Source organism: Anopheles nili, chromosome 3 (genome assembly GCF_943737925.1).
Source record: "Anopheles nili chromosome 3, idAnoNiliSN_F5_01, whole genome shotgun sequence".
In the NCBI taxonomy this organism is placed as follows: domain Eukaryota; kingdom Metazoa; phylum Arthropoda; class Insecta; order Diptera; family Culicidae; genus Anopheles; species Anopheles nili.
Window position 1 is genome coordinate 13,564,757 of NC_071292.1, and position 27,056 is coordinate 13,591,812.

The 27,056-nt window shown below is 49.5% G+C and overlaps 1 protein-coding gene across 1 annotated transcript; it reads right to left on the reverse strand.

Moving 5' to 3' along the window:
* Positions 1 to 8,987: 8,987 nt before the first annotated feature.
* LOC128726945 (uncharacterized) lies at positions 8,988 to 9,839 on the reverse strand. Its single transcript, XM_053820795.1, has 2 exons — positions 9,265 to 9,839; positions 8,988 to 9,042 (listed from the first exon to the last, which is right to left on the reverse strand). The coding sequence occupies exons 1-2, from the start codon at positions 9,837 to 9,839 to the stop codon at positions 8,988 to 8,990; spliced, it is 630 nt and encodes a 209-aa protein (XP_053676770.1).
* Positions 9,840 to 27,056: the final 17,217 nt, after the last annotated feature.

Here is a 27,056-nt window from a genome sequence, read left to right on the forward strand (position 1 = left end):
GTAAATTGTTTCAGCTTATTCTTCACGGTTTGTAGGCCACTACCCGGCACCGAATGTGACGCGTCGTTAAATGCCCTAAGTCATCGAACTTCGGTGGCATCGACCAAGCGAAGTTCCTTACCGAATCGTGCGATTATTTGAAGGTGGTTTCCAAAAATTTACCTACCATGGCAAAAGCAATTCAACCATTCATCCGTCGAGTCACTCGAGAGCGAGATAGAGCACGTACATCGCATCTGCCTCGGAACCACTTTCTCGGAAGTGTTTCACTGGCTGCCGATTGCCTAACGCACAAGTGCTTTAAAGTGATGGATTTTGGGAGATCGAACGATCGTTTTGACGAGTATTTACACTGCACTTCAAAAGGTCGTTGCAGCAGGTTACTCAAAGTTCGCTTCTCGTTTACTGACGCAGATCGATGATCGAGATTGGCAGTGACTTGTTAACCGCTACCTGGTTCCACGCGCCAAGCCACACTCGCTGCCTGATGACGTTCTACGCGACGTGCGACGAGAGTGAAAAGGGCGTCTGGAAGTACGACCCGTCTGGCTGGGTTGCTAGCGGATCTAATTACGGCGAGGATTTACCGCCGCCGGAGACGATCGTGCCGGGTTCAATTTAAGATCGATTACGGGTAACAAACCGAAGCCACTGGAAGCCGGCTGATCAGCCGGCGTAGGTTTGAATCGTGCGGAAGCTAGGTTTCGAGCGTTACCTAACCACACGATCGCGCGATAAGAAACGCGATCTGCGGACGGGTTTTGGTTTTTGGGTGGATTACGAAAATTACTCACCCAAAATTATCCCCTCCAAAAAAGCCGGTTTTCAGCCACCCGTTTCAAATGTTCGCCGGGTTGCTCGCGATCATTTGCCAGCCTCTGTACTTGAACTGTCCACTCGGAGACCCCACAACCTTCGCTCCTTTTGCGATCCCACGTTAGACACCGACGTTCGGAGTCTTGCAGCAGGTTGTCGCATGTTTAGCGTTTCTATTTCTCCTACTCCGTCTAGTGCGACAACTCACCAGTCTCCCACCTCCCTGAATGGTTTCTCTTCAACCGATCGATTGAGCAACCGGAGGTCCTCGCGGTTCGCGTTGCGTTTGGTGTGCGGTGCGTATCGCCAAAGCCTGTCCGGGTTGGCGTCCCGATGTGAACGCGACGCTGCGTGTCACTCGGTTTCGGCTCAAGGAAATCTTGTTTCGGAAGCGAAGCTTTTCTTTTCCGCAGAGCCGCAAACGGGCCGCTAGGAGCACTCGTCTGCACCGACGGTGGCCTTGCATTCTCAGCCCACAAATGCCGTTAGGAGCGGTGCTTGAAAGTCGTTAGTATCGATCGTATGAGCAACTGGCGCGGGTTAGGGCGCACCAGGTGGCTAGGGAATTTGAGCTCCTAGAACCGGACGAACTAGTTTTCGGATGTAGCGGTTTTGCGACACCCTCGCAGCTCGCGAGAAACACAAAGTGCACTTTTAGTGTCCATTTAACGAACGAACCAGCCGGTCTTTTGGAGTTTTCTAACCCGTTCAACGATCCGATCGATTTTCGTCCATAATGCCCACCTAATGCCATCCTCAGTGACCTGCCTGAGAGCACCCAAATGGCGAGGTAAAATAGACCGAAAATGCTTCAACCGTACCGGCGCTCATAATTGGCGCGTACGCGTATACGATCAATCATCACGTTGCGTAACGGCACCGCGATCACGGTTGGCCGAAGAAAGACCCACCGGACTTTGAATTCGAACAATTACCAGGCCTCCCTCTAGTGGACTTTTGCGCCCCAGCCTGCTCATTATGCTGCCCGTACACAGCATCCTTCGACGGGTCCGGCCGACCTAGACATTAGCGGGCTGAAGTGCAGTCGAGTAGTGTGCCACGGGCGAACAAACAGACACCGATGGCGGGATCTATCGGTTCCAAGATCATCGAACGATCACTCCGGCGTACAAGGACGCACACCAAAGGCTGCGCTGTTCGCCCATCCCGCCGGTGGCCGATGGCATTGAAGCGGAAAGTGCGGACCCCCTAAATGAGGCGCAAATAAGGTGTCGGCTTTCGTGAGGCGCTTCTTGGCGGTGACTTTGAGTTGCGCCTGGTGTGGTTGAGCAGATGGCTTGTTTGCTGTTGGGTTGCCAGCGACGTTTGATCGCGCTTGATACTTCGCGGCTTGGCCTTTTGCGAAGCGTTTAACCAGAATTTTGGCGAGATTATAATCTCATTGAATTGACGGTTCATTTTTCATATGGTGAGAAATTTGCATAAACGTTTTGATGACGAGCCGGGAGGCGTTTGAATCATTCTTGTTTGAAAAGATCGATTGAATCTACCACGACGTAATCGCTATACGAAGCATCACCAAAATCCCAACGCTTCCAGCGACAACACCAGCAAAGGGTAGAAAAATGTCGTTTTTTTGTGTCGTTTTTTCTACCTCTAAATATTCACCCATCTCCCATACACGTTCAGTATCAGAAGTCTCGCAGAAGAAAGTACAACCGACGAGCCTTTCAGGTGGGTGAAAAATTCTTGCAAAAAAAAGAAACCCACGCCACCCCAATCAAAAAAAGTCCCCGTTTCAAAACTCGTTTTTCGATGCGAAATCCAAAAAAAAAAAAAAACCGCATATCTAATGTGTTGGGAATCTTGTCGCGAACAGCAAGCCGCTAGCCTGCATATTTTTATATTCAAATGTTTCGATCCAGCCACGCCAACCCCATCCAGCAGAGGACGATTCTAGCCCGATCGATGGCGAAAATAAATTGGCACGCACGCGTTCTGCTCCACGAAAACCGGATGACCGTGAAGACGATGGTTTTATCGCAACGCGTCGATTGTGTCGCGTTCGTATCGGCTTCCGGCTCGTGTTGCGGAACAACAACACATGCCGGATCCAGCGTCCTTCCCGGGAGAAACGAATGTTCGTGTTTTGTGCGGAAGCAAACTCACCGCCAGCGACTGCCGGGGATTGAAAGTAGTTTCAATCAGCTCGCGTTTGAAACGAAAATACGAAAAAATCAAAACGTTTGCTTAAATGCGCCTAACTGTTGTGTCCGGGAAGGCCCAAAACCGACCAAAGCTCTACCCGAAACATGGCGATACCTTCCGGATGTATCCGATGATCGTAAAACCTGTTTTGCAGGCCGCCGGGTTCTGCGATCTTCTGCGCAGGTGCCATACCATAGCTACGCCGGAGGATCGCCATAAACACCGTCGCGATACATTTGTTCCCTCGAAACCTGCCGGTCGAATGCAGCCACCACGAATGCGCTAATTGGGCCGTAGTCGAAGTTCGCGGTCAAAGTTTAGTGGCCCCGGCCCTTGGTTATGTTTTTTCGAAAACCCACCCAACCCGCGATTCAATTCACATCGTTCTGGGCCAGCGGTACCAGCGGGGCATTCGATAATGATAATTAACGAAAAATTGTGCGGCTGCTCGGTGCGTTGAGGACACATTAGCGCCGGGCGAGAAAGGCCGGACTCACGATCAAATGTCGCCGCAGTTCGATACCAAACGCCAGGCTCCACTATCACTTTCGGTGGCGTGCATTTGTCGACCTTGACGACCCTGGCGTGTGTATGTGTGTGTGTGTGAGTTTGTTGGTCACATTTCCCACCTTCAACCTTCGCGGCGCTTACAGCGGTGGTGTTTTTCACGAGCTCGTGTTCGAAGTCGATGCGAACGAAACGGTTCCTGAACCCTGTGAGCCGTTGTCTGAGGGATTTACATACATTCGGAATGTAGGTCAATTTTTCTATATTCCAACTCCACCGACTTGGATGGTGATTATGGACGATATTCGAGAAATTGAAAGTGTTTTGCGGCGTTACGCAAGATCCGTCCCCGCGAGGGCCGTTCTTCTAATCAGAGGTAGGCCATGGCCTGCTACTCGCTCTTGACGCGACACTTGAGCTTTGTTGCCATGACGACATCCCGCGGGTGATTGAAGCATTCGAGGCGTTCTTCACATTTTCCGCGAGCCGTAACACCTGCAGAATCGTGGTCCCTCCCCCGTTGGGGTGGGAAAAACGACTGTTGGGGTGGTTGTGAAAAATGGTACCACCGGTAAAGCATTGCGCATCTTTCCTCCTACTCTCGATCGTTTTTTGGCAGGACCAAACGTTTCGGCGATAGTGGCAATCAATCTAATTAGTGCGAGGTAAGGCCTAGTTCGCTCACTCCTTCGCCGTGAGGCTCACGCACCGCCTCAAACTGGCCTTGGCGCGATGGCCGTTAGTGGCCAAGAAATATTATGGAATTATGCGTTCGTCTCCGTCGGGTTTCCATTTCTCTTCCATTTGGTCGGTGAGTCGACGGGTTTTGGCGGCATTTTAAGTGCGTTGTTGTCACCGGGAACCCGCGTTTTAAAATGGCCAGCTGGGCAGCTTTGGACCACGCAACCCCGATCGTGGATGTGGTGGTGAGCGTAAATGTGCGCGCCGCAAGCGATTAGCAGGCGACGGACCCGATCGCATAATGGGTTTGGTTCAAAGGGAACACAAATTAATGATTTTGCGTTGACGAATTTTCACCTCCGACATTGTTTAACGAAAAATAAACGCCGACATTAGGCGGATACGCGTAGCAAAATGAACGAACGAATTCGAAACAATAAACTGAAAATCCGGCAATCGCATTAGTCATATTTTTCGCCACTCGAGACCATTCACCGAACAAAAGAGATAAACAATGATTAACATTCACTCGCGTCGATCGTTCTTGATCGGACGGGCTGGCTCGGTGAAGGTCTCAGGCACCTAGCAGGCATTTGAAGCATTCGTGGCGCGATAACGGGGTGATTTTTTTTGTTTGAATCACAAATCAAGAGCAATGTGAAATAACAACACAGATCGCTGAACTTTATCCACACGGGCAGCCGCGTACCGGAAGCGATGGCTGCCGTGACGCGATGGCTCCCTGACGCGCGTTCGAATTAATGTGCTATTAAATGCCACGCGAGAGAAGTGGGAGAAACCCTTAGATGGGTCGCTGTAATATTTTAGAACGCGCGTAGATGATCTTCTGCCACTTGGAAGGTGATCGAAATGATATCGCTAGACGGCGTGTGATGCGTGTGTGGTTTTATCTGTTACCGTCGTTGACTCGAATGAACCGAATGATCGACTCAAAAATATGTCACTCGGAATGGAGGGCAGCTAAGCAGTGGAGTGTGGTGGACACTTCGGCCGATTCGCGGAAACCGGTATGGCCATCGAACAGTAAATGGTGTCGAACGTGTTAGAAAAATGGCGACTTAAGTTCAGGTTTCACACTCACCATCTACGTCACCACGATCGAACGTCGAGAGGAGCACGTGCGGGGCTCGTTTTTCAGCTCACACTATTGAGTTTTCCCAAAATCCACCAAGAAACTCGCAACCGGGAGCTCGAGCGTTATGTTTCTCGAGGCAGCTCGATGACAATTGTACGCCGGCCTGAATCTCAAGCCAGCACTTGGCCGTGGGCTTAATGCTAATGAAGTCACCTTGCCGGCCGGTGCAAGAAGTTAGTAATAATGGTTTGGAAATAACTTTTCTCGTCGTTTCGGGTCTACATTTCTCATGCCGAGAGCAGACGCGACCTTGCCGAGGCTTTTCCTTTAGCGTGACGTAACGGCCTCCGGCATCGGTGAAGACGAATCTCAGCGCGTCCCGGATACCTGATGCCATTTTCTCCGGTTGCTCTCATTTATCACCGGGGCCTGAGGGACACAAACTCGCAGCTTTCGAAGAGTGACAGACCGGTGGTCGGTGGTTCTTCACCGTCGAGTTGAAGATGCGGGGACCGCGAGATGAACTGGACAGTTTGAATTAGGGCGTCCCAGGGTCTCCGGTGGCTCTGAAACTGTCGCTAATTGATGTAAAATTCGACAGAAACCTGCGCGCATAATCAAATCGACACTGACCGCGACACTGAGCGCTCGAGATGGATCGTTACGTAACGGTGAAGAATCCGCGCCAAGAAGACGCCAATTTTTCTTTTCTTTCAGAAATCACGCCAGTTTTAATGCATTCAATAAATTACGCTTTCAGCTGTGTTAAACCGTTTTTTCGCTTGGTTCAACAGCCACTAGAGTACTCAATTATCGGACAATATACACCGATGTGTAGCAACTCGAAACCGTGTAAATACCTAGCCTAGATCGGTGCGGCTATAAACTTATATTCGACCCGCGCTGTAAACCAGTCAGCCGTGCCGAATGTTATTGCACCAAAAGCACTCGCTTCTGTTGATTCTTTTGTTAGACATTTTTTCTACCGGAAATTTTATGGCACAGCCAGAAAACAGCTAACGACAAAGAAATTGCATGGTGTAGCCACCGGCGAACGGCTTCTGAACCAGCCTCCACATTAGCTGATGAAGCAGAAACACGATTATGGTTCTTTTTCTTCCGTCCTCGAGTATGGGGCATCATCAATTCTTGTCTTATGGAGAGAAAAAGCGATATTCTTTGGAGCAACAAAAACGATACAAGATTGCTTGCTGTATCCTCGCGATCTTCAGGAATTTGATAGCGAGTCGAAATGGTGCTCTGACTTCCGGGACTATCACAAAACGAAACGAACAATATCAAGAAGGCGACTTTTTTTGGCAAATATATTCATTAGCTAGCCAAACTGGAAATATGGAAAGAAAGGTTGAAAAACTGGTATTTAATGGGTAAAATTTTGTAAGCTGTTTCCAAGCTGAGGCGTAGAATCGATACGAGAATGTTAGCATAGGATAGCTGCCTAGATTATGAAACTAGCACAGCATGTTTCGCTGACCTAGGTTGGGAGATAGAGGCGGATTGAAATTGTGTCCATTGTAAATAAGAACATTTGGTTCAAAATCGTTTAAAATTAGTGCAATGATGCTTTTGATCCTTTTAGCAATAATTGTCAATGACAGACGATATTTTCTGTATGTTTTGTTGCAATAATAATAACCGTTTTGTCCATCACTGTAAAAATTGCGGTTCGGCAGAATGTTTTGCGATTGCATAAATTTAGGCGTTGCGGTATCATCGATGGTGAAAAATATTTACAAGATATTTTACGTAATGTTCGGATGGTTTAGCATAGATGCTTTTGAAAACATTCCCTCATGCAAAGTTGGGCATTTTGAGTAATATTTAACTCCAAACCTGGTTGAAAAAACGCATATGATATCAGTAACAAACACGAAAAAAAGCTGTCGAACGAAAATTCACTTCCGGCCTGAACTGCATAATACCTCATTAATTTATGCGCGCTATGCTTTTCTGTGCTTTCTCGGCCGGTCGGCCCCGCACCACCTGGGTTTATTTTACTGCAAAAATATGCCTTCTTCCCGGTCCTAAACCGGTCCCATGAAGGCCTGAGAAGATGGTAAGGCCGTGCCTGTGCCGGGCTCGAGCAGCACCGTTCGTTAAACTCTTTGAAGAGCCACCCGGGCCCTTGCAATTGAGTAACATAAAACACCAAGAAAGAATGAAGGAATCTTCGCCGAGCGCATACTGCGCAATGAGCAGGAAAGTTTTTTAATTAAAATTATGTCCAGCACCGAGAGCAACGTCTGCCAACGCCGTCAGCTTCGTCGCTTCGTTCCATTGAGGCCAGTTTGTCGTCCTCCTACTACTCCTGTGCTCTCCTGAGAGGGAGTATTTAAGCAGAGTGCGACAGTAGCCCTTCTGGGTTCCAGCTGTACTAGGGACTTTTCCATGCCGTTCGGCCTACAGCCTGGGCGAGGAAGAGAAGGACCAAGACGAACGAAAGAAAGAACTTTGGGCTTTTTCTTGCCATCTTTTTGGGTCAAGGAGTACCGCGCGGTCAGCTGGCACGGTTATTAGTTGTTATTTAAGAAACAATTTGCACGTCGGACCATCAAACGACGACGTCGGTGGGGGAACAGCTGGAGCAAATGGTACCGTTCGTGGGAGCCAAATTACGCGCCACGTTACAACAAGCAGCGTGCGCCTTGTTGAGTCACTTTTAATGTCGTTAGCCCTTAATCTAAGCCAAAAATGCCACCATGATCGGCGGAATGGCTTAGACGATCCTTATATTAATAAGCAATAAAACGTAGTGGCCTAATTATGTGATGCTTGTGAGAGAGAGAAAGGTCATCATTTTATCATCGTTTCGATATTGATTTGACATTGCAGTCAAAAGAAAGAGTTTTCCATTCCATATTTTATAACATATAAATCACATATAAATATGAATGTATAAAAATCAAACGAATGTCTTTTTTAAAGAAATAATCAATTACCGACAGTATCAATTCACCACCCTTCCTTCATATCATAATGATTTCTTTTTGTTGATGCGATAACAATCATTACCAGTATCAAGATTGGGTAGTTGGAAAAATCACCGTTTAGGCAACCTGTTCGAAATGGATCCCAAACAAAACCAAACGACTTAGTAATTGAATGGTTCGAGAAGCGTTCTCGAATGCTTCGGGGCTTGAGTATGACACACACACGTGGAATAATATAATTGCTTGCGTTGCTACTCGGCTCGAAGCTGGACGAAGAAGCGTGTTCGATTTCATTCGCATCTCGATTCACTTGCATTTGATTTTTCGATCAACCAGATTGACACTTTCCTACCAGCATCCGAGAACCGTTGTGAGGCCGCTTTAGCTTGGGCCCGGAGTTTCTTTTAATTTCTCTTTCCAGAACGCTCCACTCGTTCGACGCATTAAATGCACATTAGATGGGTTCGTTTTGCCGAAAATGGCCATCCAGCCATCCAGCCTTCCTAGCCGACATGAAAGCGATCTGACAATCCCGACTTGGAACGGACCAGACGGTCGTAGATGGTTTAGCCAAGGAAAAAAGAGTCCCGAGTCTGATTCTAACCGTACGAAACGGGCAGCAAATCTGCTGGGACATAAATCAAACATTCGGCAAGCTTATTTGATAATCTCTTAATTGATTCGAGTCCGGATTTATGCCGGTGCAGCACGACCAGCCGGACATCGAACGGATGGTTTTCCTTCCCGGAACGGTCGGCTAACAGCGCCTAGCGATCGAGCAGTGCTTTGATGGCCGGTACGTTCATCAGCGATTGGGTGTCTCTATTAAACGGGCGTCGGTGGATGGAAAAGAAAAAAAAACGATAAACGGAAAAGCGTTAGACGGACGGACAGGCGCTTCCGACGCACGGAAGATTTCACGCTCGCCCAAGACGGAGGAGGACCCAAATTAATGAACTCCTTTTTTTTTTCGCCCTCCGCTTGGATGCGTTCTAGTTCCGGGAAAACGTCAAGTCAGCCCGCGCGACCCACCCACTGACGAACCGTTTCAGCGTAAGGATCTCCACACCGAAGCGTTCATCGTCCAGCCGGAAGTAGCGTTCGAGGAAGTCGCGTGGAGATCCGAACATCAGCGGGGGCTCCTGTAGCAGCTTTCGGGCACCGGTTCGGAAGCGAATGATGGCGGCCTCGACGTCACGCCGGTAGGCTTCGAGTTGGGGCAGCGCGAGTCCTTCCTTGTCGGGGCAGGCCAGGTGTTGGCGGGATGCGTTGGCCACGTTCACCATCAGACACAGGACGATGTAGTCGACGTAGCGTTGTCGGATCGCTGTTCGCGCTCGACGTTCGTTCCCGTTGAGATGGTGCCGGTACAGTCCGTACGATAGCAGGGTGCTGATGGACAGTAGGGCGAGTGCACCGATTGAGATTTCCAGCGGGAAAGCACGTAGATTTTCGTGGAAACGCGTCAACAGAGCGGGATGACGTAGCGACTGCCAGTGGGCGCTGGCCGTGGTGAGGCCGATCAGCAGTGAGGTAAACAGCAGCCGGTGGTGGTTGTGCAGCAGTAGCAAGTGCAGTTTGAGGATCTGAGAGTAGCAGAAGCGTAGCACGATCGCCATACTGGCGGGATGGAATTTTTCGGACGAAAAATTTTGAGTCACTGACAGATAGAATGAATAAGAGAACATCCACGATGGCTACTTGGATCGTGGCGCAGTAGGCGAAGTGTGAGAACAAATAAATGTCTCTCTGGGGTTTTATTTACACCATAAATGTATTTTTCTAAAATACCAAAATAAGCGAAAGAATATGTAATTTTTCAGAAATTACCATAGTGAAACGGATGTAAATATTTTTGTTATTAAATAAAGTTGTCATTAATGCATTATTATGTACGATTATTAATGTAATAATCAGCATGCTTGCAATCTATGAAAAATATAAATTCATCCTGATAAATTGCGTCATTATTTCCCAGAAAGCCTAATGAAGAAAATAGCAGCGCACAAATGACGTAAAATCACTTCATTAAATGGAACTGATTTTACTCACCACCGACACCACATCGTGCGTCATATGTCCTTCCGGGCAGCTACCAGTCCACCGGTGCAACGACAGCTCAACGTAAATAAAGCTCTCCACTTATCGTAATCACCCTCCATTTGGCAAAACAAAACCCAACTCCTGCCGACCGAGCGCGTCATAACTTCCGCAAACATCCGCCGGTGACGTTTGGGGCGACTTAAAGCGCTCCATTTTCGACCGGCAGTGATGGTTGCTTCCTTTTTTAAGCTCCTGCCTCGGCGCGGATGGGCACCTGGAATGGGGCCGCCTGGTCAGCATGGTGTATGAAATATTAATGCCCATCATATCGCCAATCCTTGGATCACGTTCCACGGCTCGTCAGTGTGGGTCCCTTCCGCGGTGGGTATTAGATTCTCATTTTGGGGCTAGTTACATTTTTAATAGGAAAATAATGGCACCGTCTGTTTCATCCCCTCATCGACCACACTCACGCACACACACACACACACATGGTGGGTTGCGGCCCTTCCCAACGTGAGGAAGATGGACGCATTAATACCGACAACGTGTCACAGAGTGCGCGCTCACCATGCCAACGGTGGTGCAGCTTTATGGCCTACTCGGATGCGCCGTAAAAACAAAGCAAAATCGTTTGTACGTCGCATCGCCAGGCCACAGGACTTCGAGTGGCCGTTTAAAGGTGTACTGAGCTCTTCCGTTCGCGCTGTGTACGGAGAGCTATTTTTATTTCATTTTTCCCTCGCAGAATACGAACGGAAAGAGGAAAATCGTCCTGAACCGTAACGCGGAAAATAGAATTACAACCGTGCCGCACGTGCAAGCCGCCACCGCCAACTGGCTAGCCGCCGAGGATCCTTACTTGCGCCGCAGGACGTTGGCACAGCTACAAGCGAAAATATGTTGTTAATTATCAGTCACAAATAACGCCGACGAAACAAACGCCACAAGGGCCGGTGAACGAAGCGGCCAGCAACGAAACAACTGACCGGAGGTTCACTTCCGGCGCTGGGGCCCGAATGATGGAGGTGGCACGCCGTACACTAATGGGCAAACGGCTTTTCCTGCAGGGGCTCGCTGCCGCCGGAAAGTGAAACGATTTATGATCGGATTGATTTCTCGAACGGTCCCGGAACCGGCTCCCGGCTGCGCGATTCGCGGGCATCGTTTTCATCCTGTTACGCCGGATATCGCCGGGATGCTTTTTATGACCCCGGGGCAAACGCGAACGGGAGCTCTGTGAAGCGAAGGTGGGACACGGTTGAGGGTTGCAACAATAACAGCGCGATTTTCCGAGCCCGCGCGACGGAAATCGAGGGGGAACCGCGAGCGAGCCGTTTGGAAATTTATGGCCGCACGTTTGATTGCAACCAATTCAATAATTGCTGCCCGATAATGGCAGGACATGCGTCGATGTAGCCAATTTTGGCATAGCTTACTAGCCGTTGAGTGTATATGTGTGTTAGTGCAGGACGACAGAGTGTGTGAGGGAGAAAGATAGTGAGAGAAAGAAAGAAAAAAAAAAGTTTGTAAGGTTCGTTTTTTTTCTCCCAACATTTATCGGAAGTTTGGCTGGAGCAATCATCAGGCGATGGAAAATGCGGAACGGAAGGTAGAATAAAACCGAAAATAAGTAGAAATGTCCGAAATAATGGAACCCGGTTCCGTGGAAAGTGGAAAACGGCATGTCTCGCCAGCCAGCCCCACCATGAAGCCAGACAGATGGTCCACCGTGTGGTAGATGAAAGTCTGATGAGCTCCGGCAATCAGCACCGTCCGGCTGACACTGAAGCTAAGTGACCACCGGAGACCGCATCTCTGTGCCTCCCCGGGGTGAAAAAATCATCTACCAACCCACCCCCTCGATGGTGGAACAAAAATATGACCAAACTCGAGGCCGATCGAAAAATGGAGTGAACGATTTCTCGAAAGACTAAAAGTTTGACCGGCCGTTTGTTGCGGCAAACGTCACTTCCGTCGACAGCGAAAATCGATTAGGATGCCATCATTCCGGCTGGCCTACCCCACGATAGACGGCCCCGTCAAGGGGGCCAGGTAATGAATGGGAAATCGAGGAACAACAACAGTGGGAAAACTCCCGGAAGATCTGCTCCGGGAGGAAAAGTTCGCACGGCCTTATTCCTTAGAGCCTTCTGCAGAGTCCCTTGTAGGCGCCTGGCACGGTATTTGTGAGAGTTTTGTGCAGCAAAATTGTCCACAGACTCGTCGAGAATGAGACAAAAAGCGAGAGAGAGAAAGAGAAAAAGAAAGAGAGAGAGAGAGAGAGAGAGAGAGAGAGAGAGTAATCAAATAAATGGTGAATCGTTTTCTCAGCTACCGGTAGTGTAACGATGAGCGATGCAATTGAAAGCACTTCAGACCCACAAGGTGGAACAAATGATAGTCTAAAACAACAGCTTATCAATGGAAAGAGCAATTCATCTAGGACGCCATCGTACCGGAGAAGATAGAGTAGTTTCTTACGCAAAAAATAAAATAAAATAAAATACTCAACCGACCCACAAATGTGTAGCAAACGAAGCCACTACTTCCTTGTTGTGAGTACGTTAAATTTCCGCAAAAGTAATAGCTCCGCAAAGGCCTTCTCTAGTTATCAATTAAAACTCAATAACCATGTACCGGTGGATTATTTTAATCATACCATCATTTACCAGCACTAGAACGCATATAAGACCGGCTTTTCCCATGTAGACCCCCCTGTCAATTTCCAAAACTCCACCCGTGATGGAGCAATTCGAACGAAATGACGTATGGTTTAATTTCAAATAGCAAACACGATTGCTCTCGCAAAAGATGGCCCACTATCAAAACGGAAACGGGAACGGCCGTAAAACGATAACGGAGACACCGACTCGAAAAGGAACAGGCCGTAAAATCGCTGAAGCCTAGGCTCATAGCTCCGGCCCGATAAACCCCATTGGAGGAATTCAGTAGAGAGTGAGGATGAAAGAGATAGAAATTGGGAGATACAGAATCAAAGGGAGAGCTTTTTATGAGCCATTTCCAATCCGCGTCACATTTTCACACGTTACCAGCGGGCGCGATAGCGCGTCACACGGCCCAAGCGCTTATGGCCACGTAACTGGGTGCCCATTTCGTGCCAGCGGTGCTGCTGGTGGCCACGACATCCACCCCAAATGCGAGGCGTTAAATGGCCGATGTGGATGTGTGTAGTTCGTCCACGGGGAAACATGTGGGCCCAGGGTCCACCGAAAAGGATAGCGATCGGATGAGATTTGTAAGTGCTTTCCCCATTTTCATCGCCCCATTTGGTGCTTTTGCACGCGGCGTACCGAACCGCTCGATAGCTTGATACGCTTTTATCTCATCGAAAGCGAGAGATAAAATTAAAATACCCATAAAAGGCGCACCAGGATGGGGAGGATAAACGAAGAGAAAAACTGGAAAATACACACTGGAAAATACACACGCACACACACACACACACACAAAATCTCGACCTCGTAAGATGCCAGTTTTGTCGCCAGTTGCGTTCGCTTTTAGCGGCCCACCCACGCCCGGTGACGAATTGGGTAGAGTCAAGGGCGTGAAAATAACCGGTTCATTGTCCACCCCCAACTCTCCCACTTACGAGAAAGGGTGGGTTGGGGTGTTGGTTTTTTTTTTCTCTTTTCTCGTATCCCCGGAACCAACCGGAACCAGGAAAGTGTCCATATTGTGTTGTTACTCGCTGCCACGGACCACCGGGAACCGGGGTTGGCTGGTGAAAGGTGTCGCTTTTCTGTCTGGCGAACAAAACAAAAAAGCATGTCCCCAAACAAAGCGGGAAGAAGCATCCAGGATGGAAGAGGAGCAACTTGAGGAGCAACGCCGTGCCAGGACCCGGAAAAGTGAAAATGGCCCGTAGGGTCGGTGGGATGTTGTTCGTCTTTTTTATTGCTCAATCCGGTTCCGCCCCGGAAAAGGCGAAGGACTGTCTCAAGCAACAAACAAACGGCGTCAAAAACAAGGAACGGGCGGCACACTTGCTGGACAGGGTAAAAAAAGGGATAAAAAAGAAGCGAAGCAGGAAAAAAAATGCTAAGAAAAAACCTTCTCCTCGGGTGCGAAAGGAACCGGAGCATAAGATTGGTGGAAATAACAATAAAATAAACTGCCGGGGAGGCATTCCGCCAGGCTTCGGGCCCTGGTTCCGGGTCCCGGGGTCGGATCGGTTGGGCGTGGAAGGAATTTGTGTACCACCCGCGTGGTGCAAGGTGTCGAAGCATCGGACATTCGCAAAACACGGGCAGCGAGAGTGAGGTTAAGAAAGCGTGCAAAAAAAACAGGAAAGACAAGTAAGCCGGAAGGTGTTTTTCGGTCGCGAATTGAAACGACCCTCGGGAAAGCCCTTTGTTCTCGGTAGCCTTTCGACCGATCCCTTGTTCCGTGTCGATCCTTTCGGCATTCAACATTCCGAGTCCCGTGCATATTTTGAGCGATTGGCGATTAAGGCTATCCCGCGAGAAGCTTTACACTCGCAAAGGAAAACCCAACCGGTGGCATGGTGGCGGCGCTTAATGACATCCGTGTCAATTTCGAGTGCTCGGTGATCCTTGATCAATATTCCTGGGTCTGGGTTCTTGTTGTTGTCCATGTTTCAACTTCATCGGGTTAGATTGATTACTTATTGGGTTGAAATTAAGGGACGATTTGTGTGCTTTACGCCACTCCAGCGCAATCAATCGTTCTTTTGAGCGAGAAACCCAAGTACCGTACTTTCTTCCGGCGGTAGTTCTTAAGGATCTCCTAGGATGGCCATCAAATGAAACCGCCAACGCCATCGGTGAAGTGCAGGGAATCCTACGATTAGTCGGAAAAGCGCAAACACTCAACCAAAACACCGGACCTAAAATGAAAGCCGATAAAGTTTAGCACTCGGGTGCTTCGGGGAGTGCATTACCGCTCCCGGGGATCCTTTGCCACCGGTTATTCCCCATCCCGAGCTGTGTTGGGAAATACGCGGGAAAAACTTTCTATTTAAAAAGCATAAAATTTAATTAGTTCCGTATTTTTCTTTACCACCCTGGTGGCGCGTACCCAACCAAAGAGCCCCCAGGAGGGAAGCCGAACGCGCCGCAAACAAAACAACAAGAAAACAAATCCTTTTCCTGGCGCTTCCATCGAGCGGCCGCTGGGAAGCGTTCAGTGGAATGTGCGCCTTGGTTCCGGGAACCGGCGGCAGGTGGTCAAGGAAGTGGGATGTATGCGCATGGGGGGGAAAAAATAAAAATCTCCCACCGGGAAAAACGGCCCCAGTGAGGTGATGTCTCTGAGCCGCGTCATGCCAGCACCGAGGAAGGAACATATTTTTAATGTCTTTAGTAGCAACACGGGAACCGACTAACGCCGGGTCTAAGTGAGACTGAAACAAACCAGCAATCAAGCACAGGGCGGATCGTTCCGGTGGTGGTGGTGGAAAGAAAAATAAAACCCTCCCCCCTACGAACAGCGATTTTGCGCGTCCTGTCCACCCGTCGGTGTGGACGATAAGGGGGAGCATGAACAAAAAACACTGAAAAAAACAACCCTCTGCTCAATCGCTTCCGTCTAATGGACAACCGCCTTAAACGGTCACCCTTCGGTACGAAAAGCAACGAGAGTGTAACCATGGCAACGACGACGACAGAAGACGGTGCAACATAACAAGCCAAAGGAAAAGCTCATCCAAGTTGGCCGAACGCGCGGGAAAAGCTACCGGTTGCGTGAAGTGGTTGGCTGCTCCATAAAAATGTCATTCATCAATTCCCATTAATGGTACATAGCATTACTGGGTGCTCGTGCGCTTGTTCGTTCCCCGGGCTCGCTTTTGCTTTTATTAAGTTTTTTAATAGTGGATAAACTTTTTTTTTGCTCCATCCTTCCATTCGCACGAATGGGAACGAGCTAATGCTCACCCACGGGAAAGAAGGACCCAACACGAAGGACGACGGTTGTTGCGAGATTAAAAGTCGTCCCCGAGATCCGCGTGGATCGGCTAGCTCTGGGATGCGAATCACGGGTTGCGGGTGCTTCGGGGATTTTTAGCTGTTCGATAAAGTTCAGCCGAGCGCGGGGATCAACCTGGGTTTAAGGAGTTTGGAGTGAAGCTGTATCCGTGCGGTGATGGCCAGTATGGATCGGGGTGAAAGAAAACAACAAAAAAATACTTCCAACACGTCCATTGCTTGGAGGGGAAAAATTCGCAAAAGAGCGATGTTTGGTCGATTCAGGAGGGAGCGATACATTCGCTTGAGTAATCCGGACAGGGTGATAGCGAACGTGAATGCTAATGGAAGCCGGAATGGGGAAGGATGGCGATGAGCATTATTTTCTGTTGCACAGTTTTTCTATTTTTCATGCATAAACTAGTCTGCTATCGATTTTGGTGGATTTTTGTTTGCACAATCCGTTTAACACGCGAAAATTAGTGGTAAAATATGTTATAACCTGATAAAACTGTAACCACTTGAAGCAATAAAACATGATGATTTCAATATCACTCCTTGAAGACCCATCGGATGTGGCTCGATGCGAACAGCTGCCACCTATGGTTGAAGAAAAGCATGAATATGTCTTCAACACCCGTCGGGCGTTTGTTATCATCTGTACTTATCTTCCCGTCCGTTTTCCCACACGCGATAAACACCGTTGTGCGACACGGTCACCACCATCGAGACAATGGTACGCGTGGAAACCCTCTGCGTGGAAACGCGAACCGAAAAGCTCGTAGTCAGCAGCCGACACTTTTCGGTGACAGTTTTTCCTGCTTTTTCCGCGAACCGATATATTTTTAATTCCCATTGGTCTCCACCTCGCCGTGAACGTAATGCGATTATTATGAGCCATTATTTTCCTTCGCCGTCACGCCTGGGGAGCGATTTATTCCGAAGGCGCGCCGGTGTGCCGTCGAAGGCGCGAACGAGCTCGATGCTCCCGGATAGCTTGAAAGCTCACGAGTAGGGCTGATTAAAGTTGAGGAAACGAGAAAAAAATAGCAAAAAAAAGAGAAAGAGCGCCCGGTGAACGAGGATGCTCGTTCAGCTTTACGGTGTGTCTGGAAAGATTTATATTTCAAGTGGAATTTTGTGGTCCAGTAGATACGTAAAATATCATCACACATTTTCCTATTCCTAGTAATGTGATTTGTGTCGGAAAAAAGCTTCCCCGGAACACGGGCGCGCTCGATTGCAACATTGTTTTTTTTTGCTGGACGTTGCGCAGGACGTTGCCATTTCCGAGTACATTGTGCTCGCGAGCTCTCGCATCCTAATCACCCCGCAGAGGCGATCCGTGACCAAACCATCACCACCGGCTAATGAGTTGAAAGCGCCCGGAAGCGGAAAATGGTACAACAAAACTTCACACACGCACTCCAGCCGGGGAGACGTGCCCGACGTCAAGAAGTGCCAGCAAGTCCGGAACGAACCCACAAACCCCCGTTAAACCATCCCCCCCCCCACGGTAAGCACGCCCACGGATCCTGCCCGTTGGGAGATTTTCCACCCGCCAGTTGGCAGAAGCACACCAACTTTATGGCCCCGGTGAGCGTTTGCCGTCCGCGGGGGCATTACAGAACTCTTCAAAAGAATGGCCGTGCTCGGTCGAAAAGTGCAACGAGCAGTTGCGGCCGCCCAAATGAGCGTCCGTGTGGGTGGGGGGAGGTGGGGGGGGGGGTGAACAGAGAGCAGGAAAATAAAACACGCCACCCCGGTCACCAGGCCGTGCCGCCCGGGGAAAAGCATAAAATCCTAGTCATCTGTGTGCGGTGACTGCTGGGAAAGAAAACAACAGTGGGTGAGAGAGAGAGAGAGAGAGAGAGAGAGAGAGAGATAGTGAGTGAGAGAAAAAAAACACACCCTGGAGCCTCGGAAAGCAGAAGTTAAAACAGTTTTTACGATTTATTTTCTTCGGGGAATACACAAAACGCTAACCAGCGCGTGTGGTGGCGGGTGAAAGAGCATGAATCCAGGAATAGTAGTTATGCTGCACCGCCGGTAGCATAAGTGGACGAGAAATGCGGGAAATCATATCGTGTAATATCGTGCGGTTGGGATGAAAGAAATGTCCGTGCATTAGCTTCAACGCACAGACAATGATGTCGATCTGGACAGCTTCGGAGTTCGTTGTGGATATTTAATTTGCTTTTTATTGCGCATGCATTTTTCTCATCGTTTTTCCAGCAACCATTCGTTCGCTTAATGCTACTGCCGGGGTATTTTTCAACAGTTACAAAACAAAACCAAGAATCCCATCACAACATGAGCAGCGGCACTCATCCAGCGCAACGGATGCTTAATGAAGGAGAAAGAACGCCTACCGGTTCAAGGTTACCGTTTGATGCGAGACACCGTACCGTGCAACCTCAGCCGTACGCTCGAGTCGGAAAAATTCCGATCCTCAACACGGAATAGGGCGCACTGAAGCTCCGAAACCACACCAGGGTCGAGTGTAAACGGTGGAAAATGAAATGAGGCTGTGAGCGAAAAGAAGCAAAAATAACACAACAGCTTCTCCACTAGATTTTCTCACCTGGCGAAATCGAGCAACTGAAAACCGGTCGCCACAGGCGGTGGTAATAAGAGAATGTAGGGAATATTTTCATTCCGAGCGCCGGCGATGGATGGATTTTCCGCATCCCGACATGTTTCGCTTGAGCGTGAGCGATGCCGTGGTGGTGGTGAGAAAATTCGCTCACGCTTCTCACCAAGCGTGAGCAGAAAGTGAGTTTTTTCTGCTCACTACCGAGAAAATGAGTTGCTTGTGTTTTTGTCGCACGTTCGGTTTTCTTTGCACCTGGTGAGTGCTGGCGAACCATTTTCCTCCCGTGTTGGGCGCTTTTCCGGCACAACCTAGCGTATGGCACCCGAACAAAAACGACTTTTCCGAAGCACCGCGAGCTCTCGATTCCAGGGTTCGCTTCGTCTGAGTGCCGTTGGTGACTTCGTATTTTTAGCAGCGGATTTTCCCGCGGAAGCTGCCCTTTTCGGGTCTTGCTCGGTCCGATCCGGATCCTGCCCGACCGGCAACGGCCCGGTGGCGCCGGCTCGGGTCCGTTCGGTCGCGGCCGCAGTTTCAACGTGTCGCTCGTTCCGGGCGGATGTGTTTTGCGTGCGCGTTGCCGAGTTTGTGTTTGCGTTCTGCGCGTTGCTCGATTCACGTTCGATTCCAGGCGAAGAGAGCTCGACCTGTGGGGCTCGCGATGTTTGCGGTGACCCATCGTGGTGCTGCCCTATTTTTGGCCGAGTGAAGCGAAGCGGTTAGTTCGCTCATCTGGTCAGGATCTCGCGTCCGATGCGCGGGGTGAGATGTGAGCCGTATAATTTGTGCATATTTTACCGTGCCGTTCGATGCCACGCTCCTGGTGCGGTGGGTGAACAGGAGCAAAAATCGAACGCTAGTGAGATAAACACAAACACTTTCAGACACACTTACACACACACAAACACACACACACACACCGTGGTACATACCTGCGCGCACACCATGGCTCGAGCGACCCAGTGACGGATGGTCCCGCACACAGCACATAAAGATGATTAATTATTCATAGTAGAGATTTGTGCGCTTCTCGTTCCTCGCGTGACGCGGGTGGTGAAGGGAAGCCAGTGGACGGATGTTTTTTCGCGCTTTCCCGGGGGCCATCTCTGAGTGGGTGGGTGGGCAGCGAGCAGATGGTACCGGACGGGAACGACGATGGGTTCAGATTGACAATGAGTAAACGCGACCGGTCGTGAGATAATGGACAGATTGCTGTCATTTTGGTCCCCGGTCGTGCCCTGCTTTGTACGATTGCTTTGCGGAAGCGTTGCCAACTTAGATTGACATCTAATGGAGTCATCGCGGGATGCTTGCCGTGACTGCTCTCACACAAGAAGCCATCGACGTAGGCCGTGCACGTAAGCTGACTTATGGTGCGCCTTCGGATGGGGGTGGGCTGCTTATTTATGTATCCCCGGAAAAGTGGTGCCAAACGATGCTAAATGCAGACGAAGACGAACCAAACGAAACAATCCCAAAAATCCGGTTGCCCAACAACACCATGCCACCCCCACGCTAGCGGCGGAACTAAAACCACGACGGCACGCCATTTTCCGTCAAAGTTGTTCGATTTCGGTGAAAGTGAAACACGATCGTGTACGTCGCCCGCAGCGCGGCAAGTGAATAATTAATGCAATCACGAAAGCCTAATCCGATTAAAGATGTTCCACCGAAGAGCGCCAGAAAGCGATCAAACGTAAGGCAAACCGCACCGTGTGAAAAACGCCGCGGTTAAAAAGCTGACGCTAAGTGTATTGCCTAACTTCGGGCGCGAGTGGGAAACGAAAGCTCGGGATGTGGGAAAACGAACGCGGAAACAACTACCCACCCCAGTCGGAAGTGTGGGTGGGCACGCGCCCGCCCACCGTCGACGAAAGCCGATAGCTAGGATAGAGCTAGCTTGCCGGCCCGCGGGTGGTATCGATGCTGATTATGGTGTCAATTATCGCGATGGCGTAGCACGCGGTAACCGATACCGTGCAAACACGCCGCGCCGATGATGGCGTTGATGAGATGAGCTATCTGCGTTACAATCGGAGGGATTATTATTAATTTGCCCATCGGTCTTCGTCTGGTTTGCGACTTCTAGCGGGGATGTGGGCTGGCAATAAGCTTGAGCTTGATGTTTGTGTGGGGTGTTATCGCAAGACCGGCCTGAGGTTTGATGTAGCAAATTGAACTACGGCCGCGTGGATGTTTACGCGCTTGAGGATGTTTTCGTATTACAATGCGGTTCATATTTTTCGTCGCATCCCCAAGCGTAAGTGGCAAGCCAGTTGTCTGCTTTCCGCTTCCAGAGCTGTCGATTTCCATTCACCCCAAAACGGGAAGCTCTGGTGGGAAAAATCTGTCAGGGGAAACTGGTCGCACCATTACTCTAAAACTCCGAATCAGCCGGAATTTCCCAAACCACTCGGCCCGGTCCGGCAACGAGCCCGATTCCACCGAGGCATCCGTGTGCATCCTTGACTCGGTTGCACCGGAAATTGGCCGTGATTTATGAGGTCAGTGAGCATGATTCAGTGCAGCTCGGGAGGAAAGTTATTGCGCTCCGTCCGAGCTGCGTCGTACCGTGTCCGTTAATCGCTCGGTGGTGATCCGTGGTGTGCGGTGGTGGCAGGGTGTCCTTCATTCGTATGCATCGTATGTATGTGTGTGTGTGTATGTGTGGGGTAGTGTGGTGGCAACAATTTCGGCAACGTTTTCCTGGGAAATCTCAGCTGATTCAACCGCTGGACCGAGGTTCTGTTGTAGTGTCCGAAAGGCAGAGGTCATAAAAAGACGAATAAAACCTCAGCCAGAGACGCGCACGTGGGGAACGAAGCTCTAGCGAGGCCTTTCTACAGGCGTGTGTCCGGGAAAGCAGTTAATCGGATATCCGCTGAGTTAAGGGCGGCTAGCACGCGGGCGAGGTAAGTGTTGTTTAATGGGCTGTGGGCGTATAATTTCCTCCTCTGTTCGAATCGCTGCTCATGCGACCGGCCAATGTTAAATTGGTTTCATTTCCGGAGCCAATATTGTATGATATCGAGAGTTACATTTTTGTATCGCTCGATCGCTGGAACGGATACGGCAGGTTTGGGTTGGAAAGTGGTAAGCTTGAACGTATTTTATGGTTGAGCTTTCGAACACGAGCGCGTACTTCAATAAGCTGGAAACCCCGTTAGTAGACGACAAAATGAAAAACCCGTACGATTGGTATAGGAATCGAATCATGAAATGATCGGAATGCAATCCATCTAAGGAATTTAATGGGTGCATGAAAAGTTTTGTGACAAAATTTATCTTCCACTGGCTTCCTTTTGAAAGCAGCTGATTTTTCAGCTGAATTAATTATTCATCTATGATGATACGTTTCCATAAAAGTATCTATCCCTCATTGCAATTGGTATATTGCGGTAGAGAAAACCCATAACTGCAATTGTTCTCCCCATTGTGAACCAAGCATTCCAGCTGATTCTCATTCTATCGAGCTCAATGCGTGTTCGCTCGAAATCCTGCCTACCTATCGGTGAGAATAGCGAGATGAAAAGAACGAATTTAAACGGTTTTCTGCCGAGTGACAGTGTAATAATCCGTTACGAAAGATTTCCGTGCCTATTAAAACGATCCCATTCCCTATCGGCATTCCTACACGTGCAGACCATGGGAGGGAGAATAAAAAAAGCACCCACCGGAACCGTACCGAAACGGTGCCGTGTTATCGAATGCCAAAACATCCTTAACGCCCGTAAGCTCTTTACGCGCCGAAAAGCCATTATCGGCTAGAAAGACAACCCGTGTCGACAGCCGCGCACGATTGCGCAACGGAAAGGCAGGAGCGATGGTGCAAACTTCCGTCTAAAGCTGGGCGTTCGGCGCGGTGAACAACATGAAAACAATCCTTAAAGGATGTGTAATACCCCATCACGGCATCCGTCAGCGTTCTTCCGGTCGGAGGATCCCATGCCCATGGCACGGTGAGATTCCTCGGCTGATTTTGGGGCTGACTTTCGGTGCCTGCTTTTCTTTTTCGGGCGCCGGTTTTGATCTCCGACCGATACGCCCGTCGTGGTTGACGTTCTGGCGCGGCCGTGTCCTTGGGATTTGATTCGTTTCCCACCTTCGTTATCTGTCATTTTGCCTTCCTCTAAATCTGCTGTGGTAGGCTCGTTCATACGACCCTCCTGTTTCCGGATCCGGAAGCGTAACCGGGAGAAAATCCGACGAGCAACCGAAGATCTTCTTAACAACATTACCCCGTACCTCGAACGGGAAGCTTTGTCTCACCGAAACCGAACCGGCATTGCGTAAATTGTATCAACGCGCACGCTGGCAGGCTGATAAGGCACCAGAAGCAAGGTGAAAGCGATGGCCATCGGAAAGGCAAAAGACGGTGTCCATTCGCCTACGGAAAAGCTCGCTGGTTGGGGCATAATTTCCCGATGATAGCACACACACACACCCATCCCACAGCATCACATGCCAAATGCCAAAAAGGTCCTTGCATGAGCCTCTTGAAGGAATTTTCGCGAGAAAGACCACTCGCTGCGATGGCCCATTCTGAGCTTCCCACAACCCGAAAAGGATGAACCAGTGAAGGAAAATGATCGAGGGTTTTATCATCGACCTTTCGGAGCAGATGTATGCAACCCAACGTCCACCTGCGTGGTGCTTGATCCCGTTTGCTTCCCTGAACCCTCAAGGCTCTCTAAACTGCTCGACGGGTAGTTCTATTCGGGCTACTACCCAACAAGAGCCGCATATTGCGCAACGAGCGTTTCCGTTCCATTGGGGAACCACACCAGCGCAGACAGCATCATTATTTTCATTACCATCATCATAACGCCCATCATCCCGTAGTGGTCGTGGGCCGGAGGCCGTACTGAAAGATAATAAACACAAATATGATAAGCGTTTAACGAAGTTACACTCCGACCGGACGCGAGCAGAACCCCGGGTTCGAAATTGAGTGGGTAATTTTGGGGTGGGCTTCCGGCGTATTTTTGGGTGATTTTTCTTTCCCCATCTCGCTTTGGTGGCTCACGATTGCTCGATTTATTTCACTCTGCTTTTGAGCGCTTTGGCACGGCAACCCACGGTGGTGGGCAATCTATTTTCATTTTCTTCGTCCATTTCGTTCAAATGGGCGCGGGTGCTCTCGCTGTTTGGCCAGCGTAGTGCCTGGCCTTGGGACGTTGGCTGCGATTGACGAACGATGGTGATTCATATTGCGAATGAAAAGAATCGCGGCCGCCGGTCGGTCGGTGGCAGGGTTTTGCGGGATTTCTGTCAAGCCTTGGGGCTGATTTGCAGGAGCGAAGGCTGGCATAAAATGATCCTTGCGACGAGCGACCGAGGGAATCAAGTAACGGACACGGGAGCGTGCATTTGAGTGAGATTTAGGTGGGACGATACGGTGGTTGTGGATGGAAAAAACGGGCACGATTTGTTGTTATTTAACCTGTAATGAGATTGCATGAATTTACCTCACCTTTGTGCAGGGTTTTAAGGTTCATGCGATCTTTGTGAAGAGGAAAATGGAGCTTCAAGATGATAAAAAATGAAGCTTACTTCTAAGCATGGTTCCATTTTTTTAATGTTTGCTTAGGTGTACATCTTGGATTCATTAGAATTGAGTTTTCAAGTTGAGTTACTCATGAAATTTGCATGAAATAAAATGGTTTCTACTTCCACGATAACAAAATCCACCCCTGGATACATTCGATGTATGTCCTCTCCGAATAAAACACAGCCGTAAACGTGCTTCACACATGTGCGTGCGATCGTCACCACGATGTGAGAGTGCCCTATTTCCCAAAAGCCATGTGACGATGCAGATTGTCACCCTCGTCGGCGTGGGAAAGTCCTCTACCACATTCAAGTCCCGTCCCCCAGCGGACTGTTGTTTTTGGGGTGAAAGTCCGTCGACGGCAGGTCGAAGAAAAATATACGTTTCACGGCTGATTGCAAGGGCAATGGGACGAAGATTGTTTGGCTCGGACCAGATCGGGACAAAACAAATCCTGTACCTACTCGCGCTTATCCTCTTTGCCCCTGCTGGTGAGCCGTTTGGTTCCGCTTCGGTTTTGGAAACAGTTGACCCCAAAGCAAACCCCAGAAGCAAAAAAAAAAAACACACACATCCACACTCAAGCGCTTTTCTCCATTCGATGTTTCTGTTTGGCATTCGGCTCGGTCCATCAATTGTTCAGCTCCCTCACGCAAACAGGAAGCCAACCGGAGGTGGACGGTTTCTCAATCTTGTTACAGAAGCAACCGAACTGGAACGATTGCTTCTCGAAAAGATTTCGATACCCCCGGGTGGAAAGTTTCACATGGCAGAGCAAAAACCAGAACCAAGGCGCTTTTCGAAGGACCTTTTCCCTCCACCAACCGGGCTGGGAGTAAGTTTTGGAGAAATTGGCTAAACGCTAAGATGTGGGCCCACGCAGCCACCGAAGAATGCACCGACCGAAGCCCACAAAGTCACTGGCCTGGGGGACGCTTCGGGGGTTGCTGGTTTGGTCACGCTTCCCGTCCTGGGGGTGGCTAACTTTTCGACATAGTTTGCGAGAATGGACGGACATGTCGTAAATTTTGCGTTAAAGGTATCTTAACGATTTGATTACGGAAACTTTCGATACAACCGGCACGAAGCTGGGGGGGGTCAAAGCAGATGTTTGGTTTTTTGGGGTGAAAAACGTACAACAGGGGTGGGTGAGTGACCGGGCTGGAATGGGAGGTAGAAACAATATTCGGATTCGTCGAAGATTGTCAGGACGTTTTGGAAACAGTCCGGGTGGAGACAGCGCTTCGGATGGAAGTTTTCGTCGGTTCGAGTGGCAGAAGAAGTTGCCCAAAGGAATTTCCAAACAAAAATGTGCAACCGTGGGACTTTTGGGGGAGACACTTTTCGAGTGTTTCGCAAATGCAAATCGATCGCTCGTGGAAATCGTCTTGGCAGTAAGTGTGCGAAAATTGGACATAAATTTCGCAACGATTGAGTTGCAAACGTTCTCAAGTACGGCATGGAATCGCAACTGCTTCACCTTCCGGAAACCCAATGAAGCATGAATCTTTAATCCCCAGTGAATGGATTCGTCACAAACCTAGAGCACCGGAAGCGCTTTATCGAATGAAAATGTCGTTGCCACCTTGCCCGGTCCCGGTTTCGCCCGCCGGTTCTGCAACCCCCTTAGGACCCCATGGTTGGGTGAAATGCTGCAGCAACCTTTTGACATGATGTTAATGAGACTTTGGAAACCGAAATCCGGAACGATTTCCACATTGCCGCACCATTGAGGCGCTGCCATGCCGAGCGAAGGCCGTTTTCCAAAAACATGAAAAAAAAAAATGACACCCTAAAGAGAACCAGCTTTCAGCAAAAACACGCTCCTTTACCGAGCCGGCGGGTCAGCATTTGTTTCTTTGTTGTCGCAACCGACCCTCGGGCCCGAGAACGACGACACGCAGGACTGCACCGGGGAGGCGGTTTCTCGAGGGGTGCAGATAAAATAATTTTCGGTTTCACTTGATGACAAGTGAGAAAATGTTTCAGGCATGTTGCTGGCCCCCTCGGGCGAGCTAAGTGAAAGAAGCCGCCGCGTTCTGTGATGCGGCACTCGGTGAAGGGTCAAACGGGGAACCAAACTCGAGCCCGATAGCTAGGAGATGCCCGGTCCTTTCCGTCTCGCAAAAGGCCGACGAAGGGTACGCAAATAAGGGTTCGGTAAAGGGATGGCTTTGGGTGGTAGCCTTTTGGGAGCAAATATTTGTGTCGCCCTGTGTTGGCTTATGCGACCTCATTTGGAGAGATTCCGTGGATCGTTGTGTAATTAAAACGGGCGACGAACGGGGCGAAGGTCGGCAAGGACGAAATGCCCGGTGTGGTTGGAGCCATTGTTTGGTGAAAATTTCCGTGTCCTAACGAGAGGATGCAGCCCACTCGAGGAGAAGAACGGGGGCATTAAAAACACCATTATCGGACCGTTCAAAGGCGGGCATGTATGGCCGGCTCGATAAAGGAACGGAGAATTCAAATGTACTTTTTTGTTGTTGCTGCACGAAACAAACGCTGAAAGAGATAGAGGAAGGTGTTTGATGGTGGGAGAGAGATTAGAGTTAAGTTTCACTGCAAATTAATTTTAAGCCGATTTGCTCGGCTCTTTTTTTATAGTTACATTTCATTCCCATTTTCCATTTTCCGACGGTAAAACAATAGAGTGAACGAGAGACTGATCGCTTTAACTCGCTTTTTTTCTTCTTTTTTC

Bases quoted from the DNA above. Each gene is read 5' to 3' on its own strand.
- LOC128726945 (XM_053820795.1), bottom strand. From the start codon at position 9,839: ATGGCGATCGTGCTACGCTTCTGCTACTCTCAGATCCTCAAACTGCAC. The intron at 9,043-9,264 runs GTTCGTCAGTGG...CCCGTTTAATAG, and splicing joins GAGATCCTTACGCTGAAACG to AGACACCCAATCGCTGATGA.